The 26470-nt window shown below is 52.1% G+C and overlaps 2 protein-coding genes and 1 non-coding gene across 3 annotated transcripts in view; 1 reads left to right on the forward strand and 2 right to left on the reverse strand.

The window, feature by feature from the left end:
• The window catches only part of COL5A3 (collagen type V alpha 3 chain), a 35418-nt gene extending 20463 nt beyond the window's left edge, over positions 1-14955 (reverse strand). Inside the window, 28 exon segments of the mRNA XM_032465581.1 lie at positions 738-791; positions 934-978; positions 1078-1131; positions 1480-1524; positions 1659-1712; positions 1863-1907; positions 2091-2144; positions 2253-2297; positions 2657-2710; positions 2900-2953; positions 3036-3089; positions 3668-3721; positions 3919-3972; positions 4064-4120; positions 4303-4386; positions 4489-4563; positions 5134-5196; positions 5516-5557; positions 5630-5677; positions 6914-6967; positions 6969-7058; positions 7167-7280; positions 9087-9239; positions 9551-9655; positions 10357-10513; positions 10589-10778; positions 10863-11021; positions 14868-14955. Coding sequence (XP_032321472.1) covers positions 738-791; positions 934-978; positions 1078-1131; positions 1480-1524; positions 1659-1712; positions 1863-1907; positions 2091-2144; positions 2253-2297; positions 2657-2710; positions 2900-2953; positions 3036-3089; positions 3668-3721; positions 3919-3972; positions 4064-4120; positions 4303-4386; positions 4489-4563; positions 5134-5196; positions 5516-5557; positions 5630-5677; positions 6914-6967; positions 6969-7058; positions 7167-7280; positions 9087-9239; positions 9551-9655; positions 10357-10513; positions 10589-10778; positions 10863-11021; positions 14868-14955 — 2145 coding nt within the window.
• Positions 14956-16741: 1786 nt separating this feature from the next.
• RDH8 (retinol dehydrogenase 8) lies at positions 16742-21788 on the forward strand. The gene is made up of 6 exons (XM_006179378.2): positions 16742-16877; positions 19036-19197; positions 19839-20018; positions 20996-21089; positions 21290-21473; positions 21573-21788. Exons 1-6 carry the CDS (start codon positions 16775-16777, stop codon positions 21786-21788), a joined length of 939 nt encoding a protein of 312 aa, XP_006179440.1. The 5' UTR covers positions 16742-16774.
• A 2404-nt stretch (positions 21789-24192) lies between these two features.
• Positions 24193-24296, reverse strand: LOC116659171. Its single transcript, XR_004314453.1, has one exon. It is a non-coding gene; the product is annotated as a small nucleolar RNA U13 (small nucleolar RNA).
• Positions 24297-26470: the final 2174 nt, after the last annotated feature.

Genomic DNA, 26470 nt, shown 5'->3' on the forward strand with positions numbered 1-26470 from the left:
GGCCATGGTTACCAAGTAACTAGACTGAGTAACAACACAGCCTTCAATGATGTATGAATATATAAAACCATGCCTGGCTACAATGGAACTCTGAGTTTGGACACCCACAGGACTTTGTGGCCAGCTGCAGTATAGCTACCTCCTTGGTTACAGTGTAACTGAGCTTGTCTACAATGCAAAAATGTAAGGAGCTGGCTCTTGGCTACCACCAAACTCTGTTCTTAGACCACAGGTAATGGGTACCTGTACTTGGCTACAATGTAACTAAACCTGGCTACCATATAGATGTGAATCCCCATGTCCCTTCACTTGGTTAAAAATGAATCTGTAAGCAGTACAGTACAGCTCTCAGCTTGTCCCAGCATTTATGCGCTTGTAGATTGTGTGGCTCTGGGTTTGAGCTTGAAAAAACAATCCTCTGCTTGACTACAATGTGCTGACCTGGACTTGGATGTGCTGTGTGTGCTCATAGTGGAATGAGTTCAGCGGCCTGTGGGTTTAACTATCCTCAGCCACAAGGTGACGGTCATACTGTAATGCTACTTTTTGGCTGTTCAGCTCCATAGTAGCACACACCTTACTATATATTGTCACTCAGACCCAAACTCCACTCCTACCCCACTTTGCCTGGCAGACTGATTCCTCTCACCACACATGGGGACATTTCTGATGGACGTGGCTTCTGGAAGTCAATGCTGGCGAATCAACCCTATCTGCAGGCCCCAAGAATCACCTACCTTCACACCCCGAGGTCCAGGGTAGCCCGGAGGGCCTGCTGATCCTGATGGACCCTGAGACAGAGGTAGATTAGTGCCATCCAGCCCTTCCCTCCTCCATGTTCCCAGTGCCCTCATCTCTCTCCTCATTAGCCCCTGACTCTTGGCCCTGCCTACCAACCCCCTTCCCAAATCGGCCCCTCTCCAAGTCACTCACCTGGGTCCCTTTCTCTCCTGTCGGGCCCTCGTGACCTGGGTGACCCTGGGAGGAAAACATTCTAAGTTGTCAGAAAGTTGATTTGCCATCCAGATTCCCAGGCCTTCCCTCTTCTCCTTCCTCTTCCCAGCATTCAGTTCTCACCAGAGGGCCATCAGATCCTGGGAGGCCTGGAATCCCTGGGTTTCCAGGGGGACCCTGAAACCGATGAATAGTAGGGGGAGACAGGGAGGCTCAGAGCCTAGCATTCCACCAGAAACAACCTTACTCAGACATGCATCTACTTCAAGATCAGAGAAAAAACAGATACCACTGGCCAGGAAATCTATCCCCAGCTCTTCCAAACTTGCTGTGTGACCTTGGACAAGCCCCCTCCCCTCTCTGAGCCTCAGAAATCCTCTGCTTCTGGGACAATTGAGACAAGGGATATAAAAACAGTGTGAAAGACTTGTTGGGGTCGGGGACTCCCTACCCACACCCCTTTCATTAGAAGTGTCTTTGACCCACAGCTCCATCTGAAGAGGGGTAGATAGAGCTGTCACTCACCTTCTCCCCAGGGGTGCCAATGGGTCCCTGGGGGCCGGGGATTCCCTGAAGACATCAAGAAAGAGGGAGAAGGGAAGCATGAGAAAGGGGCAGTGAGTGCAAAGGTTGGGGAGGCTAGGAATGGTCTATGACCTTGGCTGGCCCCACCACCCACCATTATTGGGAAAGGTAGCTCAAACCTGGGATCCAGGATTTCCTTGCTGTCCTGGAGGGCCTGGTTCCCCTGGAGGACCCTGAGGAGAAAGTGAGGGTTCTGTGAAGCCTAACAGGATCATTGTATTGAGGTGTCAGTGAAGTTGAAATGAGGGGTCATGGGAGTGGTCGAGGTTATGGATGATCATAGGGTCAGAGTGTCAGAAGGCATCAGGGGTCAGAACACGTACCACATTTCCTTTGGCACCTGGAGCACCATCAATTCCAACTACACCCTGGGGGAGGAGAGGGTGTGAGACCAGGGCAGGCACATGCACTGGAGCCTGCGTCTGAGACACTGAGAGGCACAGGTGAAAAGGTGAGCTGGCAGAGAAGCCAGGCAACAGAAATGGACATGCAGAGGAGAGAAAGGCAAGTAAAGGGCAAACAGATATGCGGAGAGACAGTGGCATTCTCACCGGGCGTCCCAGGGAGCCAGGGGAGCCTCTAGGGCCAATCAGTCCTCGGGGGCCCTGCAAGGACGTAGGAGCATTATTGCAGCATTGCCGCTCTGAGGTCCTGTGAATCCTGACTCCTTCCCCTGTGCCAGGCAAGGGGCCTGGGGGGTCCCTGATACTCACCGGCTCCCCAGCCTGGCCAGTGGGCCCTGGAGGTCCCTCTGCTCCCTGTGGGAAAGCATCATTACTTGGGAGAGGGGAGGTATAACCCTTGGAGAATCACCTTCCCTCATCTAGGTAGCCCCTCCCAGAGGATCTCAGAGATAGAGCATGTGGTGGCATCCAGGCACCTGAATATATGTGATTCAGTTCAGGCCCCTGACTTCAATCCTGGACCTGCAATCCTGAGTCCCACCTCCTAACTCCAGTACTAACCCCCAGCTCTCAATCTGTCTTTCTGAGCCCTACTGGACCTCCTGACCCTCCAGTGCAGACCCTCACCCCTCATCCAGTCTCCTGAATGCTCTACTCCTCTTGTTCTGGCTTTCTAGCTTCTAAATCATCCCCTAACTCTCTTCCAAACTTACCTTATCACCATCCTCTCCCGGGGGACCAGGTTGCCCCACATGACCAAAGTCACCCTGGAGTGGGGAGCAGAGGGCAGTTCAGAGTCAAAAGGTGGGGAGGAGAGCAGTACCTCAGGAAAGGAGATGAGTCACGTGGGGTGAGGACAGAGACACAGGGACGGAGGGTCTGATACTGGGGGTGGGGAGGGAGTAATGAATACTGGGATGGGGCTTGAGTATGGGGGAAGGGCCTCAGATACTCACTCTTTGGCCCTTCTCGCCAGGCAGCCCTGGCAGGCCATCAAAGCCCTGGTCCCCCTACACAAAGAGACAGCAGCTGAGCCTTGAATCCTCTGCCCTGACAGTCCCTCCAAGTCCCAGTCCTGGCCCTGTCACCTACCTTAGGTCCTGTGTCCCCTGGGAGGCCTCGAGCCCCATCTGCTCCTGGGCGGCCCTATGGGGGAGGTGACGTAGTCAAGATACCTGCTACCGTGTATTGAGCACCTTCCTCATGCAGCACCCCGTGCTGGGGGCTTCTCTGTGTACCAGTTTAACCTCCCAAATACATTTCAAACCCATCCATTATTCTTTATCCCAAGTGCCCTTTCTCTAGTCCAAGTTACCATCATCATAAAAATCAAGAACCCTCATCTTCAGTCTCCGTTCATTGTGCTGCTGTGTGTTCCTCGTGGCCCTGAAAACCATCTGGAACCATCTTGTTCATCATTTCCCCCAACGTGCCAGTCTTCTCTTTCGCATGTGCTGTTCTTTCTACTTGGAATGCCTTTCCTCTCCTGTTTCCCTGGTTATGCCTCATATCTCAGTTCAAACATCTTTCCTTCTGGCAAGTCCTCCCTGTCTCTGTGACCTGGACAGATCCCTTTGCCACACCCACTGTGGACCATCATTACTTGTCCTCAGTGCTCTTATCCCACAAATGACACCAGCAGACCCTGGGAGCATGGAGCTAAGGCTCGTGTCAGGTGTTGAGAGATGGATAAGGGATGACCTGAGGACTGAGGAGTCACTCACCATCTTTCCCTCTCGGCCAGGTGGCCCATGAGGTCCCTGAAGGCCTCGGGGGCCCTAGAAGAGAAAGAAAAGGAGGAAGAAAAGGAAGAATAACAAGGAGGAAGGACTTAGTTTAAATCATTCCCTGGGAAGGGCAGTAATTGCAAGGGCACTCCCAACCTCTTTGTCATTTTTCCCAACTAGCACTTTATCCTGCAACCCCAGGAGAAGACCTTCCCATCCAATCCCGTCCCCACCCTCACCAGTCTCACCTGTGGCCCCATTTCTCCCATCTCTCCTTTCAGACCTGGATACCCAGGGAGACCCTTGCAGGAAGAGAGACAGCATAATGCAGTTAGAGGGAGTTCGCCCCTCTCCACTGATGTATCCCCTCCTCTATGAAGCCTCCTTACTCACCACAGGGCCTGGGCGTCCTGTGAGCCCCACTGGGCCAGGGGGACCTTTCATAGAGAGCTGGAGATAAGGAGGGGAACAGAGCCTCAGGTCTCCAACAAGTCTCCCAACATCCCCACAAAGACATCTTCAGGAGACAAATACCCACCTGTCTCCTGACTATTCATTATCTCCCACCCCTATCATTCTCTTGATACCCTCCCGTTTACCTGCTGTCAGTCCCCCAGTTGTCCTCCACTCACCTGAGCCTGTTGCAGTATTGCCTGAGCCTGGGCCTGCTGGAAGGAGACTGGGGGTCCTTTGAGGGAGTCTCCTGCAAACTGGAACTAAAGGGCAACTCATAGTGAGGGGAGCCACAAAGAGAGGCCCCCATCCTGGGTCAGAATTCTATCCACCCCCAAGGCCATGCCACCCTAGCTTCCTCTTACCGGCATCATGATCACAGTGCCTGGTAAACCCCGGATTCCATCAATGCCAGGAATTCCTGGGAGGCCAGCAGGGCCCTGAGAGAGGGAGAGAGAAAGAGACCGATGGAGGTAGAGAGATGGAGGAAAGGATGAAGGCAGGAAGGAACATAGAGAAACGGAGATGTGAGACAAACATAGAGGGGAGGAGAGAGAGATAGAGAGAGATGAAGGCAGAGAGATGGAGAGAGGGAGGCAGAGAGAGCCAGAGAGAGGAGAGAGAGACAGGGGAAGATAGAGGTATGGAGAAAGCAGACAGAGGGCAAGAGAAAGACAGAAAAATGGAAGGAGGAGGAAAGAGTCATAAAAAGCGAAAGAGATAGAAACAGAGAGACAGACAGAAGAGAGATAAAGGAAGAGACAGAGACATAGGGAGAAAAACAGAGATGAAGGACACTCAAGGATAGAGATGGAAGGAAAGAAACAGGGGACAGGCCCCCAGGGACAGAAGAGAAGCCAGAGTGATAATTCAGACAAGGAGAAAGACGAGCAGAAAGGGGTCAGTGCCAGCTCCAAGGTGATGTCCCCAGTTCCAGCCACCCTTCCAACTTCAGCACCACAGCTTGAAACCTCTCTCCCCCAGAAGGTTATCCAGAGGGAGTCTCTTACCGGTAGACCAGGGTCGCCAGGGAATCCTGGAGGCCCAGGAGGGCCTGAGGGGCCAACCACCCCCTGTTGGGAACAGAGGAACAAAGGTCATGAGTACTGCAGAGTCTGAGCGAGGCTAACCTCCGATCCACCGCTGACCCTGATCCCATGCAGACCTTCCTACCCCATCACTGAGCCATTCCGGGCCTCTCAATACTATACTGAACCTTAGAATCCCCTTACTTTATATCTCAATCTCTATTTTGATTCATCCCTTGAGTTTCAAATATCCAACAGTCTTTGAATGACCTGGCAATATTACACCCCAACTCCCCACCCCAGGGGATCAAATGCCCCAAGTGGAAATAAAAGATAGGAAGAGGCGAATGCAGCCAAGACTCACTCGGGGTCCTGGGGTTCCTGGAGGGCCTTCAAACTGTTGCCCCTGGGGGAGAAATGAGTGTGACCCCCAATCTAGCCCAGACCCCTCCACCTCCTCCAGCCCTAGGACTCTCACCTGTTCAATCACGGCTGGTTCTCCTTTTTCTCCCTTCTCCCCAGTGCCCTGGGGCAGAGGGTGGAAAGAAAAGAGGTGTGAGCCCTGGAACTCAGACATAGAGCTCCCATCTGACTGGTATCACATTCATCACACACACACACAGACACACACACACACACACACACACACACACGCGTGTGCGTAGAGTCCTGCCCTCTGAGCTGTCTCTGCTGTTCTTCTTCAATCAATATGTTTTGAGCCACTCAGCCTCGCGTTTCAAGCTGGCCATGCTGCAGCAAGGTGAAAAGCATGAACTCTGACATGTGCTCTGGGGTCCTAATTCTGGATCTGCCTTTCACTGGCTAAGTGATGTTGGGCAAATTATTCAACTCCTATGGCCTCACCTGCAAACTCCATGGGTGAATGCCGACTGTACATATCCCACGGGACGGTGAAGAAGTTAAAACAGAGCTTAGCACACAACAGGCACTCAGGGTAAGTTGATTAAGATTATTTACCTTCTCCCCTGTCCAACACCAAGGCTAGAACCTGGGCCACCTTCTGTCTGCATTGTGTTCTTAGGTAATCTCATCCAATCGCTTCACTAAGATAGCATCCCTCTGCTGATGAACCCCAAGTCTTTATCTCCAACCTAAACCATCTCCCTTGAACTCCAGAATTTTCTAACCAAATCGCCCACATTGACAGACAAATAGGGGTTGCCAATGTAAGGCATCCAAAAACGAGATCCTTGACATCTTCCACGTGCTCTCCCTTCAGGCTTCCCCATCTTACCCAATAGTGCCATGGTGGATCTACCCAGTCCTCTTTGCATCTTTCTCCACCTCCAGCGGCAAGAGCAAAGTGGGGAATGGCCCAAATCTGTCCACTTTTCTCTATCCCCACCATAACCACCACTACCCTCAGCTAGGTCCCCACTCTCTGTTGCAAAGGCTACTGGTTTCCCTGCTGCCCCTCTGGCTCCCCCTACAGTCCACATGCTGTTCAGCAGCCAGAAAGAGCTTTCAAATCTCCTAAGCGAGATCATGTTCCATCTCAAGTGGCTTCTCAACATGCTCAGACTAAAAATCTGAATCACACTAATCACAGAGCCATTCATTAGCACAGTGCCTGTCGCATTAACCCAGTGTCTGTAGATAAATATTTGTCAACTGCACTGGGGTGGTGGGAAGGATTTCTAGGCAAGATAAAAAGAAAGCAAAAAAGAAAATGTGGCCATGTGTGGCTCCAGTCAGGAGTCCCTCCCCTTGCACCTAGATTCCCCCAGCCACCCAGACTCACAGAAAAGATCTGGAACTGAGTCTTCCATGACTGTTCCGCTGCCCGGAAGTGCGGGACCCATGGTGGGGCCACCTTCTTCATCTTCTTTGGCTAACCCAGTCTCCAGGGTCCCTAGTTCAGGTCCACTGTCAGAGTCCAGGCCCTCCTGAGGACAACTGGGACAGACCAAAATTTGCCCCTGACCTCCTTATTGTCTGCCACCCCCACTACCCCAGGACCTTCCCTTCCAGCCCCATGTCCACTTCCCACCAACCTCTAGGATGGTGACATTGCTACCAGTGGCCACAGTAGTGCTGATGACCAAAGGCGTGGGAGTCAGAGGCAGAGTTGGAGCTGGAGTCTCTGTCTTGGGGGTGTCAGTGGAGGTCTAGAGCAGGGACAGAGAGAGTATCAGGTCTGGTGTCGGGCCAGTCCAGACAAAAGGAAGGCAAAGGAGGAGATAGGCCCTGCCTGCTGGAGCACCCAGTCTAGGGAGGGGGGTAGAGAAGGATTCCCTGAAAACATCAAAGGGGTATAGGGCCAGGGGCTGGCCAGTGGAGGTGGAGGTGAAGGTGTGCTGGCTGGACCAGGACAGCCAGCAGGGGGAGCCCTCATGTGTAGAAGGGGGGCACGGCTGGCCAGGGCTGGGAGGCCTGGAAGACAGAGTGGGGCTGGCTCCAGAGCCCAGTGGTCAGGGTCAATGTCCAGCACTCAGGACCAGACTCCCAGAAGCCTATCCCGTATGTTCGCTCCCAAGGCAGAGCTCAGAGGTCAACCAGCCAGGCTGCCGTCAGAGAGGGAGTAGCAGCTCCTCCTGGCCTGGACAGCTGCAGAGGAACTGGGTTGTGGGTGCAAAGGGGGTGGCGGTAGCCCAGGTGAGGGGCTGGGGCTAAGGAAGGGGCTGAGGAAGGGTAGGGCACTCCCGATGTCCCTGTTCTAGGCTGAAGTGATAACTTCTTTCTTCCCACTGATGCTGAAAGCAGATGTATTACAATCAGTGACCCTCCAACTAGGGACTCCAACCAATGGGCCACATCAGGACACCTAGAAAATGACCTCTCAATGAATGACCACCATCAATAGCCCCCAATTATTCCTACAGCCAGTGACCCATTAACAACCCCCCCCCCCCCAGTTAATGGCCCATGACCAATGATCCCCGCTAAGGAACCTAACCAATGACCCACACACCTAATAATCTACATCACACCTGGCCTCTCACCAGGTATTCATATGTAACCAACCCATCAGTGGCCCCCTCCCCAGTTAATGACCCCCATCAGTGGCTCCAACTAGTACCCTCCCATCCAGTGACCTCCCCAACAAATGACCTCTCCACAATAAGTACTAACTACTGACTCCCAACTAATAAGTCCCACTAGTGACTCCTAACCAGTTAGACCTCCTAACCAGTGCTCTTCTGACAATGAATACCCATGAGTGAGCTCAGCTATGGCTCCCCAACCAATGACCTCCAAACAGTAATTCCACTAACCAATGGCTCATCAGTGACTTTCCACTAATTACCCATCAGGGACTCTCAAACTAATTATCTCATTCATGACCCCCTGAAAGTTAATCCTCCAACTAGTGACTCCAACTGGTGACCCTACTAGTGCCTTCCAGTCAGTGGTCCCCACTGCTGACCTCCCCAACTAGTGATCCTCAGCAATGACCTCCCCCCACCATTAACCCTAAGCTGGTGACATCAATAACACCAACAGCGGCCTCCTTCAATGACCTCCAACATAACTGATCCTTGGCTCCAGGTGACCCCCCAACCAGTGATCTCTATCAGAGTGTACGAATAGTGTCCCACCAATTAATGGCTCCTCCAATGAAAAACCCTCACCAATTACCCCAACCAGTCAACCCCAAGCAATGACATGTTAATGAGCCCATCACTTATCTCAGCTAATGGCTCCCCTTAAACAGCAACCCTCATCAAGAATCCCCTAATAATAAGGTACTCATCTGAGTGTGTCCCCCTCCCTCCAGTCCCCCCAGAACTGGAGGTTGGGGGAAGATATGAGAGAGCTCACAAGACAGGACCAGCCTTCCCACCCCACAACAGTGATCAGTCAACTGAGAGGAGTCAAAGGACAGGGACTGGAGACTTGAGACCTTGAATGAGGCGCCAGCGATCAGTGGGGACCAGTCAAAGAGCAGAGGGGAGAAGTTGCAGATCCCTTACCTGATTCTCCAGGGAGCCAGGAGGTGGACTCGGGGCCAAATTTTCCTTATTCTTCTTCTTCCTGCCCTTCCCCTTACGACCTCGCCCTTTTTTCTTTCCTTTTCCCTTTCCCTTCCGCCGACGGGGGGGAGTTTCTGGCTCCCCCTGGGGCACCTGGGAAGAGGACCTCAGTCAAGTCCAGTGTCCCTGAATGGAGGCCCCATCACTCAGATCACCTGGGGTCATTCTGGCTCATGGTCCATAGGTCCTGTGTTTTAAAGCCAGGGTTCACTCAGCCCTGCGACCAGGCGTCAAAATCAATCATATGATCTGGAGCCAGAGGTCAGTTGTATGACCTGAGACCGAGGTGACTCATGCCTAGGACCACGCTCTGCCCCATGGATATAGCTCAGAATTCACTCATTCCTGAGACCTGGAGCCAGGGATGACTCAGCCTGAGACCCCAGGACAAGACCCTCACTCACCCCTGTGGCTGTAGGGTCCAGGTTGTCACAGCCAGGAAGGTGCTTCTCACAGGCCTGGAAGGCAGCCTGAGGATCTGGACTTAGCAGCAGCTCCTGAATATCTCCCTGGAGAGAGGGTGGGGGTCGGGGAAGGGGTCCACAGGCTGACTCCAGCCCCTATTCCAAGCATCAAGGTCTAGTGTTTTTCCACCCAAAGCACCCTAAGTGTAAGGAAGTGTGGCTCCACCACAGCCCTAGAAATCCCTCTGCCCCCGAAAACTGAGAGGAAGAAGACTCTATCAGGGTCACACCAAACCACAACCAGAAACCACAGCCCACAACATCTGTTCCATCTGAGATACATTCGTTTCTCGCTCTCTGGCACATGATGACACCTACTTTGTGCCAGGTGCTCTTCAAGGTACTGGGGATGAGGAGGGGAACAAGACAGATGAGGTCCCTGGACTGTTATGACACACATAATAGTCACTACATCGAAAACACATCTGTCACAGAGACACAACGCCATGCCTCACCAGCACATAATCACACACCATTGCAACAACCAGTGCAGCCACACATCACAACTTTATCCTCCCACCACAAGTCAAATATGCACCATCACAAATGATCAACTTGGGGCTTTTCAGTCTCACAGTCCTACACTACAAAGGGGCACAGTGATGCCTGGAACTCCCTTCTCCCAGCTTCCTGGAGCAAGGTTGAAGCCAGATAGCTCCCTTCTCCAAACTCTTCTCCAGGTTCAGGCTGGGGGCGAAACACCCTCCTGCCATCTGCCTCAGTTTCCCCTATCACTGAAGTGCTACCTCGAAAGTCTCCTCCCCGAGGTCCTGGGTCCCCAGCACAGTAAGTCCAGCAGTGCTGATGAATCGAGGTTTGTGGCCCAATACGGGGGCCTGAGGTTCACAGTCAACCACCAGGGTCACCATCCCACCGTCCACACTGACAGCCACACGGTGCCACCTGCAAGGGGACAGTGTCAGTGGGGATGCTTCTCACCCCACCTCTCCTGGGATCCCCCACCCTCCCTATATTCACCTGCCATCCGTGAGGTTGACCTGCTGGGGGAGGGGTCTGAAGGAGTCACCTAGAAGGTCCAGAGCCGGCCCCAGCACCAGGCCCAGCTGCCGGACACCGGCCTCATTGTAGATGGATAGAAGGGCAGACTGGTTGGCTGGCTGGCCCCGCAGAGTGATCAGCACAGAGAAGTTCTCAGGAAAGCGCCCATCTGGGTGGGCAGAGGGACAGGGGTAGCTCAGATGGTCTGAATGTGACCTATGCTCCCAGGATAACCCCTCTTGTCCTGACTCACCTTGAAAGAGCTCCCGTGTGGGGACACCGATCGTGGTGGCCTTGCCCACCTTGAATGCCCGGTCGCCTCCCGAGGTCCTCTGGGGGCAGAGGCCAGGCCCTTCAGGGAACCCAGCCTGGCCCCCCCGCACACCCAGAGACTTCAGCACATCCACAGGGTCTGCTGCGGGGAGAAGCCAGCGTGCAGGGCAATTAGAACAAGCCCAGGACTCTGTGTGAGTGACTTGGGTTTGGGGGACTCAGCCCCCGCAACTTGGTTTGTGGGTCCTGGAAAAGGAGCCCCCTAGGACTCACCCCCCTCAACCACTCCACAGCTGTTCCGGCCTCATCGGCCTGCTGACTCCTGTTTTTTGTTTTGTTTTGTTTTGGGGTTTTTTTGTTTGTTGTTTTTTTTTTTTTTTTTTTGGTTTTTTCCCCTTGATTTTTGGTGAGAAAAAAAAAAAGCTGACCTAGTTCTGGGATGAATCAAAGCTTCCTGGCCTGAGCCCCAGAGCCAGATTGTCCCCCTCTGCACACTCCCCCGCATCAGCTCCCCTGGTCTGCCTCCTGGGCCTAAAGCCCCCTTGCCAGGGGAAACCCACTTAGAGAGGAGGGGCTTCTCATGCCTGTCTTCCTCCACCTCTTCCCTTTGGCTCTCCTCCCTCTGACCTCCTCCCTCTCACCACCACCTCCCCTGACTTCTTCCGACTTCCTCCTTGACCATCATCTCCCGTGACCTCTTCCTTGACCATCACTCATAAACTCGTCCCTTTGACTGCTGTCACTTTGGACTTCCTCCTTCTGACCACTCTTTCTCTGATCTGCGCTGACTTATTCTGGCCACCTCATCTGACCTTCTTCTGCCTGACCCTGACCTCCTCCCTCTGCCAATACCATTCTCATCAGTCTGACCTGTGACTTCCCCATTTTATCATCCTCTCTGACAATCTCCTCTGACCACTTCTCTCTGATAACCTCTGACCTCCTCTCTTTGACCCTATCCGTCTCATCCCAGCAAAGAAAGGGACAATCAGATCCTAACCCAGGCTTGTCCTACCAGCCACACCCCCATGCAGCCTGGCCAGTGCTAAGTGGAACCACATGGTTTGGGCAAGGGTAGGCGGGGTCTTTCCTTGGGCCCAAAGCCCCTGCCTGATCTCCCCTCCCTCCCCTAGCAGGCTGTCCCACTGACCCCCTGACCCAGCCTCTTGGCAGGAGCCAGTTTCTGCCAAATCTGCCATGACCTCACCCCGGGGGCGGCTCTACTGACCTCACCATTGGGAGCCAGGGTAGGGGGCCAGACTTGGGGGAGATATGGGCTTGGATGAGGGCCCCCCATCTCAGCTCCTCCTGGGTCAGATCTCTCATTCTCCAGACTCTACAGAGCCCTGTTCCAGTCTCGGCTCTCTCTTGCTTCCAATCCCCTCGGCATTTTTTCTTCTCTTCCCCTCCCTGCCTTCTCTCTGTCCCACTTTCTGTGCCCAGCTCTGAATCAGTTTCTCTGTTCTCCCTCTCTCTCTCTCTTACTTCCTAGCTCTCTCTCACTCTCTAGCTCTCTCTGCCTCTGCCTCTTGGTGCTTCGTTGGTTCTCACATCTGTTTCTCTCTGCGTGCCTCTATCTCTGTGCCTCTGTGTAAATATCTCTGTGTGTGGATTACTCTTTCCATCTCTCTCTCTCCATCTGCACCCACCCCCCCAACCCTGCTGTCTCCACCAGCCCCATCTCTAATTGCCTGTTCTGTGGCTGGGCTGTCATTAAGAGGTATTTGGGTTACAGCCCCCTGGGGCTAAGATCTGGGCTCCCAGGCTCTGCTGACCACAAGGGTCACTCCCCGGTGGAATGATCATCCCAGCTGCCCCCTCTCCAGGCTGGGATGCAAGGGAGGTCTGAGATCCCTGTTTCCCAGTGTGGCTCTCCCATGCTCTCCTTTCACCCAGACTCTAGCCTCTTTGCAGTGGGAAGGGGTCTCCCCTCAACCAACTGCTCATTCACATTTAAAAAGTCTTTCCCAGCATCTAACCCAAACTTTTCCTGCTTCAATCTGTGTTCCTTCTGTAATGACCTTTCAGAAACTAACTGCCCTTTCTTTTCGTGGCTGGCTTTGTGACAAGGAGACACACAAGAGGCATTGAGTCCTGCCTGCAGGGCCAAGGGGTGGGGGTCTGTCAAGTGCCCAACTCGCCCTTCCCCCACAGACTCTCCCCTGGGCTGATCAGGACCACAGAGAGATGTGGTGGGGTCTAGGATGTGGAGGGAGGCAGGCAGGGACCAGACTGGAACATGGCTGGGACCCCCTCAGAAGTGTAGGAGAGCTTAGGTGTGAGTATCTGTGCAAATGTGTATACGTGCTATTCTGTACGTGCGTGAGATTGTGCAAGCACGTGTGTGACTCTGTGTGGATCAGGGACTCGCTGAGTGTGTCCTTTGTGGTGTGTTGATGTGTGCAAGGATTTGGCCTATGATGAAGAGATTAGGTGCAGTTCTTTAACTTGTCTTGGGGTCCTGGCAGTGAGCTCAAAGGTCTGCAGGTCCCTCAGGGGAGTCTGTGATTGTAATAGATCAGGCTTGAGAAGGAGGAGTGTGGATATATGTGAGGATGTGACCAAGTCAGTGAGTGGGTGACTGGTTGGGAATGTTGACTGTGTTGTATGGATACCAGTGGTAGCGTGTGTGAGACTTTGAAAGCGTAGGAGGGTGACAAAAACTGTGACCATGTGGCGTGTGGCTGATAGGGTTGCCAGGGCGTAGGCACCAGGTGTTTAACATTCCTGGTGTCCCTGGGGCCTTATATTCTGAATGGATGGCTGAGGCTGCACGACTGTGTGGATGTGTGAGCGTGGGAGTGGGGCGTAGGCCAATTTGGGATTATCCGCGCGAGCGGGCACCTCTCTGGACTGCAGAGAAAGTGAGAAAGTGTGTGCGGTGGGGCGGGGGCTTTGGAGGGGTCTGAGTTCACTTTAGGGAGGGGTTACCGGGAGGGCCTGACCTGGGGTATCCCAGACCAGGGAAGCCCCCTCACCACTCGAGGGATCACGACCTTCCCGAAAGCCGAGACGCCCCAGACCCAGAACCCTGCGGGGCAGGGCGCGGCGTCCAGCCAGATGCGCACAGCTGGGCGTGCGTCAGCTCTGACTCACCCGTCCGGCGGCCCCCGGGACCCCTAGGGGGGCCCCTGAGAAATTCCTCGGGAAAAACACCCGATGCTTGCTCTGCTGGGGGGAGCAACTTCCACTCCCCCGACCCCGCTGGAGCTCCGCCCCGCCCAGCCCCGCGCCCCGCCCCGCCTCGCCCCTCACCAAGGCCCTCCCGAGGCCCTGTCCATGGTGCTGATCTCGGCTCTGGGGAGCACGGGGTGGGGGGAGGGGCTGGGAGTAGTTGGGGGAGGGGGGCGCGCGCGCCAATTGGGGGTAGAGGAGGAAGAGGGAGAATAGGGTGAAGCCATTTGGGGAGACGCAAAGCGAGCTCTGAATCTCAGATTAACCACCTCCCCTACTAGTCCCCAACCACCATCACCCTCAGAATCATCCTCATGGGCAATTATATACCTCCCAAATCACAACCACACCCCTCATAGGGTCACCCAGAGACATACAATCACACGCATAACATACACACAGGTATTCTCAAAATTAGCCCCACACTTGCCTACCCACAACTCAATCATGTATTTGCGCAGGGGTCATCCCAACACCCAAAATCATACAATCATCGTTAACTTCCACACCAGGACACACACAATTTCACTCCAAATGTCCACACGGACATTGGTACACACACACACCTATAAATTGCATTTATTCCTGAGCATTGATCAGTAAAACAGGGTCACACGTTTCCTTGGCCCCCGCCAGCTGTCACACCCATAAGTCGCCCCAGCAGATCGGACACTAGCGCCCCAGCGCCACACCATAGCCATGCGCAACGTGCACGCCCCCCTTGCTCTTCCCCCATTCCCAACTCCACGCAGTCTTTTAGGATCTCGCTGGATCCTGCACTCTACTTGCTAATTCTTCCCCCCCGTCTCACCGGCCTGCGTCAGGGACAGAAGCTGCAGCGAGAACAGGAGCAGACAGAGGCCGGCCCGCGGCTGGCCCAGGCCCCAGCGACTCCGCATCCCAGCGGGGCCTACACTCAAGGCGGGGGACCAGCCGGGGAGGCTGCGGGGAACGGCGACTCCACGGGCTCGGTGCACTTTTGCGGCAGTCGGCTCCACTCGGGATCCGCAGGAGACTGCCCGAGACCCCGCCCTGGCCTCGCCCTGTGCTCCAGGCCCGGCCAGGCGGAGCTCGGAGCTCGCTGGAGGGGGCGGGGGGGGGGTAGCTGACAGCTGGTGGGGGGAGTTGGGAAAGTTTGTGCAGAGCGCTGATTGGCCGACTAGGGGTGGAGCCCTGGGCTGGAAGCTGGGCCCTTGTAGCCCCACCCCACAGTGGAGGGGGAGGGTCACCCCCACCCAGCCTTAGAATTTGGAGTCCCAGCCTTACTCCAAACCCTTTTTTCCTAACAGGCTCCATTCAAAGGAGATCTTAGTTTCATTCAAACCTTCAGCCTCTATTAATTAGGGGAATTCATGGAATTAGGGGGTACAGCTTTACACCAAACTCTTCCCGTCTCAGCCAGGCCCCCAAGCGGGGTCCCAGCCTGATGCCAAATTCTCACCCACCTGCCAGGTCTCGCCATAAGAGGTACCAGCCTCGCCCCATACCTTCTCTGCAGGTCTCTAAATAAGGGATCCTCATCCCATCTCAAACCTCTCCTCAGATTCCAAAACGGGGCTCCCAGCCTTACCCTAGAACCTCATCTCTCCACCCATATGGCAGAATTGAATGTCCTAACCCCACCTCCAAACCCTCATCACAGATTCCAAAACACAGTTCTCAATTTCCCCCAAACTCTTGATCTTCAAATGAAGGCTCCCACCTCCATCCTAAGCCCTCCTCTCCCTGACTCAGGCATCAGATGGACACCCTAGCCTTCATCCCAGATTCTCACACAAGCCCCCATTAAGTCAGGCAGCCTGGCCCTGACCCAAAGTAGGGCCCTGCCTCAGGGAGGGGTGGATCCCTGCCGTTCCCGGGGTGAGGCGGAACCCCCTCAAACCACTGGAGTGTGAGGAGGCCCCGGGGGGTCAGGTCAGATGGAGCTGTCTGTGCAACTGAACAAGCGCAGACACGCAGGATCTGAGGGAACTTCTGCAGGGAGGAGCCCAAGAGGCGTATCCTGGGCCCTGAACTGCCCCCCCCCCCCATGAGGAAGAGGGAGAAGCCGACAGTGCCTCCCTCTCCGCCTCTGGCTCCTCAGACAAAGAGTCTCTGTGTCTCTGGGGAGGAGGGGTAGCACCCTATCTGACCTGAGGGGGAGATGGGGACCCCGGGGTGGGGGGAGGAGAGGGAATCGCCCCAAGCTGCTCCTTCTCCCTCCCCAGGGGTATCGGAGGCTTAGACTTCTCCAGCTAAAAGACTCTTAAAGTTCCTGCCCTGCCCCGCTTTGCTGGGAAGTTCTTCCTACAGTCTAACCTTATCTTCTGACATTTCTATGCTCATTCTCTCTTTGAAAGAATACTCCAGAAGGGACCACACTCTCTGTCACATCTCTCCAGTGAGAGATTCTTTACCCAGAGTAGAGACGGCAAGAGAACATCCCTGCTTGTTCCCCGTGCTCCCTGAAACTACCCCCAGCCTTGAATTATTTATAATGATAACAGAAGCCCCCAGTTGTGAGTGTAACAGTGAGGAGAGGACATTTTTGACAGATAAAAAGAAGGGACTATATTGAGGTTAAGGGATTCCCCCCAGCTGTCTGCCCAGGGTCAGCTTCTCAGGGCCCCTTCACCCTGCAGGGGATCAGGGGGAGGGCACTTAGGGAGGGGGCAGATGGGCGGATGATGGGTGTCAGGTGCTGGCCAGCAGAGGTCACGCATCCAGGGAGGGATCAACATGGCCGATGCACCCCGGACTGTACTCATCTCAGGATGCTCATCCGGCATTGGCCTTGAGCTCGCGGTGCAGCTGGCTCATGACCCCAAGCAGCGCTACCACGGTAAGGGGCCCAGGGTGGGCGGAGCCGGGAAGGACAGAGGTGGGCATGGCTTCCCAGGACCTTCAGCTTTCCTGGCACTATTTCCATTAGTCCATGCCTTCAGCTGCATTTGTAGGCTTGGGGAGAACCCAGGACACGTGGAAGCCCCGTTCCCACTTCTGCTCATGAATAATCCCCTCATCTGAAGAATACTTCTTATGCACCTACTGGGTGCCAGGCACTGTTCCAGGTGCTGGAAACACAGCTGCGAACAATATAGACAAAATCCTGCTCTGGATTGTGGTGCTGTGGGGGAGGGGAGGAAGGCCAGACAATAAACATACTTTTAATTGTATGATATGACAAGTGCTCACAAGTGCTCAGAAACAAAATAAAGCAAGGGGGAATGTGGTATGGAGTGTGTGTGTGGGGGGGTGATATTTTTAGAACGACTGGCCAGGGAGGGCTTCTCTGAGATGCCACTTAGGCATTTCCTAAGACTCCTCACCTCCACCTCTACCCGGATTACTACTCCAAGATAAGCTTCTTAAGTGTCCCTGACCTTGATGGCTTAAGGGGAGGCCTCCAGATCTAGGGATTTGGCCTCCTGGAACTCTGGAGTTAATTGCCCCAATCTGCAACCCCCGCATGGGAATTCTGACCCAGAGCACACTGGAGTCCAAGTGGGCAAAGGGCTTTTACTTAAAAGGAGGATGCAGGGGTGAGGACATTGCCCCAGTTGGCAGAGCTGCTTTTCCCAGCCCTCTGCCCTCTGTCTTAGAGACATGTGCAGCTTTGGGTGTGGCAGTCTGAGTGCCAGTGTTCAGGGAAGTAACTCTGCTGTGTATATCCCTGTGAGCAGGCAGATGAGTGTATAACACTGCTGAAGGATGATGTTTAATGAGTGCTTGCAATATGCCAGGCTACCATCTAAGTGTTTTACATCTGCTAAGTCATTTAATCCCCATATCACCCCTATAAAGTGGCCACTATCATTTACCCCATCTTAGAAATGAGGAAACTGAGGCACTGCCTGCCAAATGTCCTTGCCCAAGGTGTCCCAGCTGGAAGATGGCAGAGTGTGGATTTGAACTCAGGCAGCCCAGCCCCTGGGCCCATGTTGTCACTGTATGCAGATGCCTGTGGACCCATTCTTGTGTGCAGCACATGGGATCACACACACTGATTCACTCACAGACAATATGTGAATGTGTGTGTGACTGTGGGTACATGCATGTGTAAGGATGCATTAGCTCAGCAATCTGACAAACCCAGGTTCACATCTCAATTCTAACACTTGCTGGGGTCGAATAGGCAAGAAACTTCACATTGTTGAGCCTCATTGTGTTGAAGGGGATAGTAACTTCACTTATGTGTTCTGGTCACTATTGCTAAATAGCAAATTACCCCAAAATTTATGGCACAAAACAACTGCAGTCATGGGGGAGGGTATGGCTCAGTGGCAGAGTTCGTGCTTAGCATGCATGAGGTCCTGGGTTCAAGTACCTCCGTTATCTCCAATAATAAATAAATAAATAAACTTAATTATCTCCTCCCCCCAAAACAAACAAAAAACTGCCATCGTGTATCTCCCATGGTTTACAAAGGTCATGAATTTGGAAAGGCTCAGCTGGGCAGTTTGGACTCAGGGTCAAAGGGTACAACTAGAAGAGAGGAGGCTGGAACATGTCAGAGCTAGGCGGGCATCTCTCTCCCTTCCAGTAATCTCAGGGCTTCTCCTTGTGGTCGATCTAGCCGGGCTAGCTTGGGCTTCCTCCCAGCGTTGTGGACTCGGGACAGCTGGGCTGCTATAGGGTGAGGAAGGTTTCAGGAGTGAGCATTCCAGCAAGCAAAGCAGAAACTGAGCATCTTTTCCATCCTAATCACAGAAGCCACACAGAGTTACCTTTACCATAGTCCACTGATTCCCAGCTAGTTACAAGATACAGGAAGAGGGAAATCCGACTTCATGTCTTGATGAGCGAATGGCTAGGTTCTAGAAGAGCATGTGCAGTAAAAGATGTTGTGGCCATCTTTGGGAAATAAGTCAATGATTTATTTCAGGATTCTTGTGAGGATTAGAGTTAGTGCTCATAAAACTGTATAGCATAGTATCTGGCACAAAGTAGGGGTAAAATAAATGGAAACCTATGTTGATGATATAAAACTCTGTCCCCAGTGGTGGCCACCATGAGGGACCTGGGAAAGAAGGGGACGCTTGAGGCAGCTGCTGGAGAGGCTCTGGGTCAGACCCTCACCGTGGCCCAGTTGGACGTGTGCAGCGATGAGTCAGTGGCCCAGTGTCTCAGCTGCATCCAGGGAGGGGAAGTGGACGTGCTGGGTGAGTCTGGGCATCCCCTGGGGTCACTCGCCCCCTCCCTGGCCTAAGCACAGATCTGCATCATGGCAAAGCCTCTCCAATGTCAGGGCACCAGCCCTCTTGCTTCACCAGCAACCTCTGACCCTGGACAGAAGCAGTAGACCAGGTGGCTAAGAGCCCAGGCTACCATTCAGTTTATTAGGGATACAAGAAATAAACTGACACCAGGGGGTAGCAGGATTTTATTCAGTAGAAATTCTCACATGTGGAGAAAATCATATGTGGTTGGGAAAATTAATTTGATGAGTCACTGGAGGAAAAGAACATGATGAAGAAGCAACTCATGGTCTCTAAACAGCCTTCTGTGGAGGGTGGGTGTGGCTGTTTGATGTATTTTGGGTTCTAAGCTGAGTTGCTCATTCACTCAAGGGGAGGCTGTTCCCAGCAACCCTCCCCTCCACCCAGGGCTCAGAGTCCCCTATAACAAATGATAAACTATACTTAAATCTCATCAAGGCTCCACATTTGTCCACCCAAGATACCTTGGACTAGCCCTGGACTTGGAGTGGGCGAGGGGTGAGATGATTTAGGGAGCATCTGTGGGGGAGTGACACTAGAAGGGTTGGGGGACTTCAAAGTAACCTTCACCACCACCCCTTTAGTGAATAATGCTGGAGTGGGCCTGGTGGGGCCCTTGGAGGGGCTCAGCCTAGCTGCCATGCAGAACGTCTTTGATACCAACTTTTTTGGGGCTGTCCGTCTGGTCAAAGCTGTGCTTCCTGGCATGAAAAGAAGGCGACAGGGCCACATCGTGGTGGTCAGCAGTGTCATGGGGCTGCAAGGTGAGACATGCATGCATCCCTGGAAATCCCCCCAGTATCTGACCCTTCCCAGGCTAGAAGGATGGCAAGTAGGTTTTACACATATTCCCCAGATAAGCCTGCATTGAGGATTCTGAAGCTCAGAAGAAAAAAGTTCTGGGATCGATTAACCATGTTTACCATGGTGCAGGAGTAGGCACCAATAGCCATCCACATCCAGTATCAACTCCACTTCTGGACACCTCCAAAACTCTCTTCCAACCACCCCACAAAACTCAAAGGGGCCATCAGCACAACTTCTGAGACTCCTTCTTGCCAAACACTTCCCAGCAGGTCCCAGAGATGTCTAGATTGGGGACTGATTTTCTGCAGAAAAGAGAGCAGTGACTGATTAGTGATGTCTGTTATGGGCTTACAATGAAGGCCACCTACTTGCCATGTATGCTCCTGGGTCCTTCCTCCTTGACCCCCCCCCCCAGACTCCCTTTCTTTCCTTGGAAATTTCCTTGGATCTGCCCTTCTCCCCAGCTGTCTTCTAAAGAATCCGCTTGTTGCCCTGCCATGGAAAAGCTGCCCTTACTCAGTCCCATCCCTTGGCTCCTCTTTCTGCTGCAACTCCTGACCTCATTGGGCAGGAGGCCACATTCACTGCTCAGTATGAACCGATAGAGGCCCTAATAAATAGGGCTTGCCCTCAGGGACCCTGGGGGTCCCATGCCCAAGTGGCCCAAGCGTTTAGAGGATGGAGGGAAATAGGAGAGTTTCCTGGGCTGAGGGTAGATGGAGCAAGGTTAGGAGAGGTGGGGTCTGGCACCGTAGGACCTCATCCTGACCCCACATGCTCCCATCACACGATACCATGCAGCCACCACATTGGCCCCAGATAACCTCTGATCCCCAAATCATCTCTGCTCTGTCTCCCAAGACCCCATCCCTCTGGACCCACAAAGCCCATCACCCAGACCCTCAACGGGCCTGCCTTCCTGCAACCCTCTCAGGTGTTGTGTTCAACGACGTCTATGCAGCCTCCAAGTTCGCCATGGAGGGCTTCTTCGAGAGTCTGGCTGTCCAGCTGCTCCAGTTCAACATCTTGTGAGGCGGGCACTTGGGCAGTGAGAGGGGCATGGAGGCAGTGATGGGGCAGACAAGGAAATGGGAGTTGGGGAGATGGGGGGCAGGGAGGCATGAAATAATGATGGGAGAAATGGGGGAGTGAGGGAAGAGGGACAGAGAACAAAATGCGGCAGCGAGTGTGTTGGGACACCAGACCCTCTCTCTACCCCTGTTCCCAGCATCTCCCTGGTGGAGCCAGGCCCAGTGGCCACCGAATTTGAGGGGAAGCTCCTGGAGCAGGTTTCCACAGCTGAGTTCCCTGGCACTGACCCCGACACCCTGCATTACTTTCGGAATTTGTACCTCCCAGCCTCCAGGGAGCTCTTTAGCTCTGTGGGACAGAGCCCAGAGGATGTGGCCAAGGTGAGTGGGGGGCTAGACAGGGCTCAGGTATGTGAGGGGGACCCTCTCTACAGAACCCCCCTCTCCCTGGGTCCCAGAATTCAGGGCTCCACACCACAGGTTATTGTCAAGGTCATCGGCTCGGCCAGACCACCCTTGCGCCGACAGACCAACGCCCGCTACACTCCACTGACCGCACTCAAAGCCATGGACCCCTCGGGCAGCCTGTATGTGCGAACCTCCCATCGTCTGCTCTTCCGCTGGCCACGCCTCCTCAACCTTGGCCTTCGATGTCTGGCCTGCAGCTGCTTCCGCACCCCAGTGTGGCCCCGGTGAGCGGAGCCTCACCCAACCCTCCGCACTCCTGAACAGTCAGGCCTGCCTCTTCAGTCCACACCCATCTCAGGCCGTACAGACTCTCATTCATTCATTCATTCATTCAGCAAATTCTGCCTGACCCATGCTGTGCCTGGGTGTTGGTGAGATCTCAGAGAGCCCTCAGTCTCCAGGCACAGACCCCCTCTGCGGTCAGGGCTGGAGCAGAGAGAGGGGACTCTGGGGCGCTGAGCTCCTGGGCTCAGGAACCTGGAGCAGAGAGCTGAAGTTGTGTCTGAGAAGGCTAGGGAGGCTTCCTGGAGGAGGCGGCATTGTCGCTGGACCTTGAAGGATCAGACAGACTGCCTCAGTCAACCTCTGGACTTCATTATCTTGGGTCTGGGGATACAAGGATAATCCAAGCATCCCCACCCACCCCCTACACACACACCCAGAGCTGGCTTGACTAAGGGGTCTTCAGACTTTTCTGGTCACGTACTCCATCAGCAAAATGTGTTTGTGCACACACCAGCAATGTATATATATTATTCGCAAAATATATTATTTGTGGCCACTAACAAATTACTCTATTTAATAAATCTCAATTTTTTAATTCTAAATAAAAAATTTAAAAGCAGTAGGGTCTATCTCACATCTATTAGGATAGCTATTTCAAAAAAAAAAAAAACAGAAAATAACAAGTGTTCACAAGAATGTAGAAAAATTGCAACCCTGTGCACTTTTGGTGAGAATGCAAAATGGTGCAGCCACTATGGAAAACAGTATGGAAGTTCCTCATACAATGAAATGGAATCACTATATGACACAGCAATTCCATTCCCGTGTATTACCCAAAAGAATTGAAAACAAGGTCTTAAAGAGATATTTGTATGCCCATGTTCATAGCAGCAATAGTCCACAATAGGCAAAAGGTGGAAGCAACCCAAATGTCCATCAGCAGATGACTGCACAAACAAAATGTGGTCCATCCATACAATGGAATATTTACTCAGCCTTAAAAAGGAAGGAAATTCTGACACAGGCTACAAATGATGAACCTTAAGGACATTATGTTGAGTGAAATACACCAGACATAAAAGGACAAATACTGTATAATTCCACTTATATGAGATCCCCAGGGGAATCAAATTCATAGAGACAGGAAGTGGGCTGGGAGAGGGAGGAATGAGGGGGTGAGTGTTTAATGGGGACAGAATTTCAATTTTGCAAGATCAAGAGTTCTCGGAGATGAATGGTTATGACATTTACACAGTGTGAGTGTACATATCACTAATGAATTGTACACTTGAAAGTGGTAAAGGTGGGAAATTTAGTGTTATGTATATTTTACCACTATTTTAATATGTTTAAACCAATACAAATCCCATCTGAACCCCTGAGAGTGTCCCCAAGTTTCTTGGCCCTTTTCTGGAGAATTCGGAAGCAAATGGACTCTGGGTATAAATGCTGGCTCTGCCTCTGGTTCACTGGGTGGCTCCTGGCAGGGGAGTCCCCTGGTGTCAACTTCTGTATCTCAGGGCTAGCAATGACAGTGCCAAAATGATGAGAAAAGGTCTCTGGACCTGGGGTTTTTGTTGTGTTTCATATTCACCAACCATCTTGGATTGCCAAGCTCTGGGTGAAGGTTTTTTTTTTTAATTAATATTTGCTTAGCAGCCTTTTGAGATGGAGACCCTCAGAACATCCCCCATTGTCAGGAGCAGAGGAATCAAGTGTGGGGCTGTCGGACTCAGTCTTGCTGGTCTTTGGGGGTCTCTAGTGATGTCCTCTAGGAAAAGGGAAACTGAGTCCGGGACCATAAGAAGAGGTGTCTCTGAGTCAGTGCAGAGACAATGGGGGCTACTTCATACTTTTTTTCAAATCAACTCCTCCCTTCCCTCTCCCATATTGGATTTTGGAAGCAATGTTGGAATAAGTTGGTTTACACATCCTCTCACTCCCACGCTACCTGCTACGAGCATGCTGTCTCTTTCCATCTGGGACTCTGACTGATGACAAAGCTGTGCAAAGTGCACACACACTACCCCCACCCCATCACACTCTACCCTCAGGACATTATGGATATTCACTGCCTGCCTCACCCCAAAGTTCTCCCCTGTCCTGAATTTTAGGTCCAATATTCTCTTGCTTTAAAAAAAAAAAAAAAAAAACTCCTCTAAATAAGTTATTTAAAAAGATGCATTTATCTCCTCACCAAGAAGGAAAAGCACCATATTCACCATAAGTGAAGCTGAACTTGCTATTTGTCTGCAGGTGGGGCGTACAGTGTTCCAAACACCGTCCGCGTAGATTCTTGGTGTAGGAGAACACCAGACCTTCTCTCCCGGCTTCCCTTGCAGCTAAAGGGTGAGCATGTGACCCTGACTCCACTCTGCAGATGCACAGAGTTTTTTCTTTCTTTTCATGTCAGACAGGTAATGTGCCGACGTCGTAACAAGGTTCGAGGGAGGCACATGTCACACAGGCATGTGAACACCCAATCATGACCCTCATGAACTACAAAAGGATCAGACTTTAGAACTGAGAGCTGGCCGCCCAGAGGATGAACAGGAAGAAGAGGTGGCAGGAGGGACAGAAGCACTGCATTGCCAGCGTTGGCAGCAAATTCCAGAGCCGCCGGCTGGTTTTGCGGGGGGGGGGGGGTGATTTCAGCTGTGGTCTTAGCTGACGCCTTGCACCCCTGCTTTGTCCCTTCCCATCTTCGAAGGCAGCTGACTCCAGGAGCCCCCAGTGTCCACCTGAGAAATCCCTTTGCAGCTTAAATCATCCCTGAGTCAGTTTCTGTTGCATGTAAGGAAGAATTGTCATCAATCCAGATGGCAACTGTAAAAACAAAATGCAATGGGGGGAGGCAAGCCGTTACGAAGTTCTAGCTGGGTGTTACTGCTGACCGACAGAGGTTGGCCAACGCGCAAAGGTGTTAATGACACACTAGCTCATGGCTCTCGATTTCTACGCTCACCCCCACCCCCAACCCCATCTTCCCATCTTAGTAAAAACAAGTCCATTCTTCTAGCTGCTTAGACCAAAAATCTTGGCGACATCTCTGCTTCCTGTCTTTGACACCTCACAGCTAACCTATAAGGAGATCACGTTCACCTGACCCACAAAATATATTCAGAACCAACGGCTCTGTTTGTTTTTGTTTTGTTTTGTGGGAGGTAATTAGGTAGTTATTTATTTTAATGGAGGTACTGGGGATTGAACCCAGGACCTTGTGCCTGCTAGGTGCACGCTCTATCACTCAGCTATAGCCTCCCCCCAGAACCAATGACTCTGAAACACCTTCTTGGTCCCTAGTCCAACCACCATCATTTCTCACCTGAGATATTGCACCTGCCTCCTCCCCCCGCCCCCGTCTGCATTTGCCCCCATGCAACCCATCCTTCCCACAACAGCCTAGAGGATCCCTAAAAAATATCTTTTGAATAAGTAAAATACTCATGGTGCTTTTAAAAATCAAAATAAATATATCAAGGAATATTTTTTAAACAATTTTCTTATCTTCTTTTTTCCTCAACTGCCCACTTCCTGACCCTCCAACTCTGCCTGTTCTAACTTGCTTGAGTTATCTATCCAGATTTTATTTCTGATTATCCAAAGGGAAAAGCAGATGAATGGATGAACAAATTGTGGTATGTACATACAAAGGAACATTATTAAATGTTTCCTTCCTTAAAAAGGAAGGAAATTCTGATATGTGCTACAGCATGGATGAACCTTGAAGACATTATGTCAAGGGTTATAAGCCAAACACAGAACAGACCTAAGCGAGGAGGGTACAGCTCAGTGGCAGAGTGCATGATGAGCATGCATGAAGTCCTGGGTTCAATCCCCAGGACCTTCATAAAAAATTTGTAAATAAATAAGCCTAATTGTATCCCCCCAAAGGACAGATCTGTTGTATGACACCATTTATATGAGGTACCTAGAATATTTAAATTTACTGATGGAAAAGTAAAATAGTAGTTCACAGGGCTGGGGGAGGGGAGAATGGGAAGTAGTGTTTCATGGGGACAGTTTGAGTTTGGGAAGATGAGAAAGTCCTGGAGGTGGATGATGGTGCTTGCTGCACAACAATGTGAATGTGAATAATACGTCTTGGAAGTTTCTTCCGTATCAGCCTGAGCAGACTTCCTCATTCCTTTCTTCAGCTGCAACCTGTTTCATTGTGTAGATGGACGATAATTTATGTGACTGGTCCTGTTGTGATGAATCTTTGGGCTCTCTCCAATCTTTTGCTATTACAGAAATGGCTGCAATGAATAACCTCACATGCATACAATTCACATATGTGCAAGCGTTTCTGTCCTGGGATTTCTTGGCTAAAGAAACTATGCATTTGTAAGTTTTTATGAACATCATCAAATTCATCTCTGGGAGGACTGATGTCTACCTGTTAACATACTCACTTCCCCACATCCTCACCCTGCTGGGCATTATCAGTCTTCTAAAGTTTTGCCAATCCAATGGGTAAAAATCTCACATTTCTCTTATTTTAACTTGCATTGCTCTTATCACTAGTGAGTCCCCGTGTCTTTTCATATGTTACAGATCCTTTGTGTTTCATCCTTTGTGGATATTCCGAACACAACTTTTGCTCAATTTTCTCCCTATGGGATTGTTTATATTTTAATTATTAATTCTTAGAAACTCTTTACATTTATGGACATGAAGGGGTC

This window comes from Camelus ferus, chromosome 22 (assembly GCF_009834535.1).
Source record: "Camelus ferus isolate YT-003-E chromosome 22, BCGSAC_Cfer_1.0, whole genome shotgun sequence".
NCBI lineage: Eukaryota > Metazoa > Chordata > Mammalia > Artiodactyla > Camelidae > Camelus > Camelus ferus.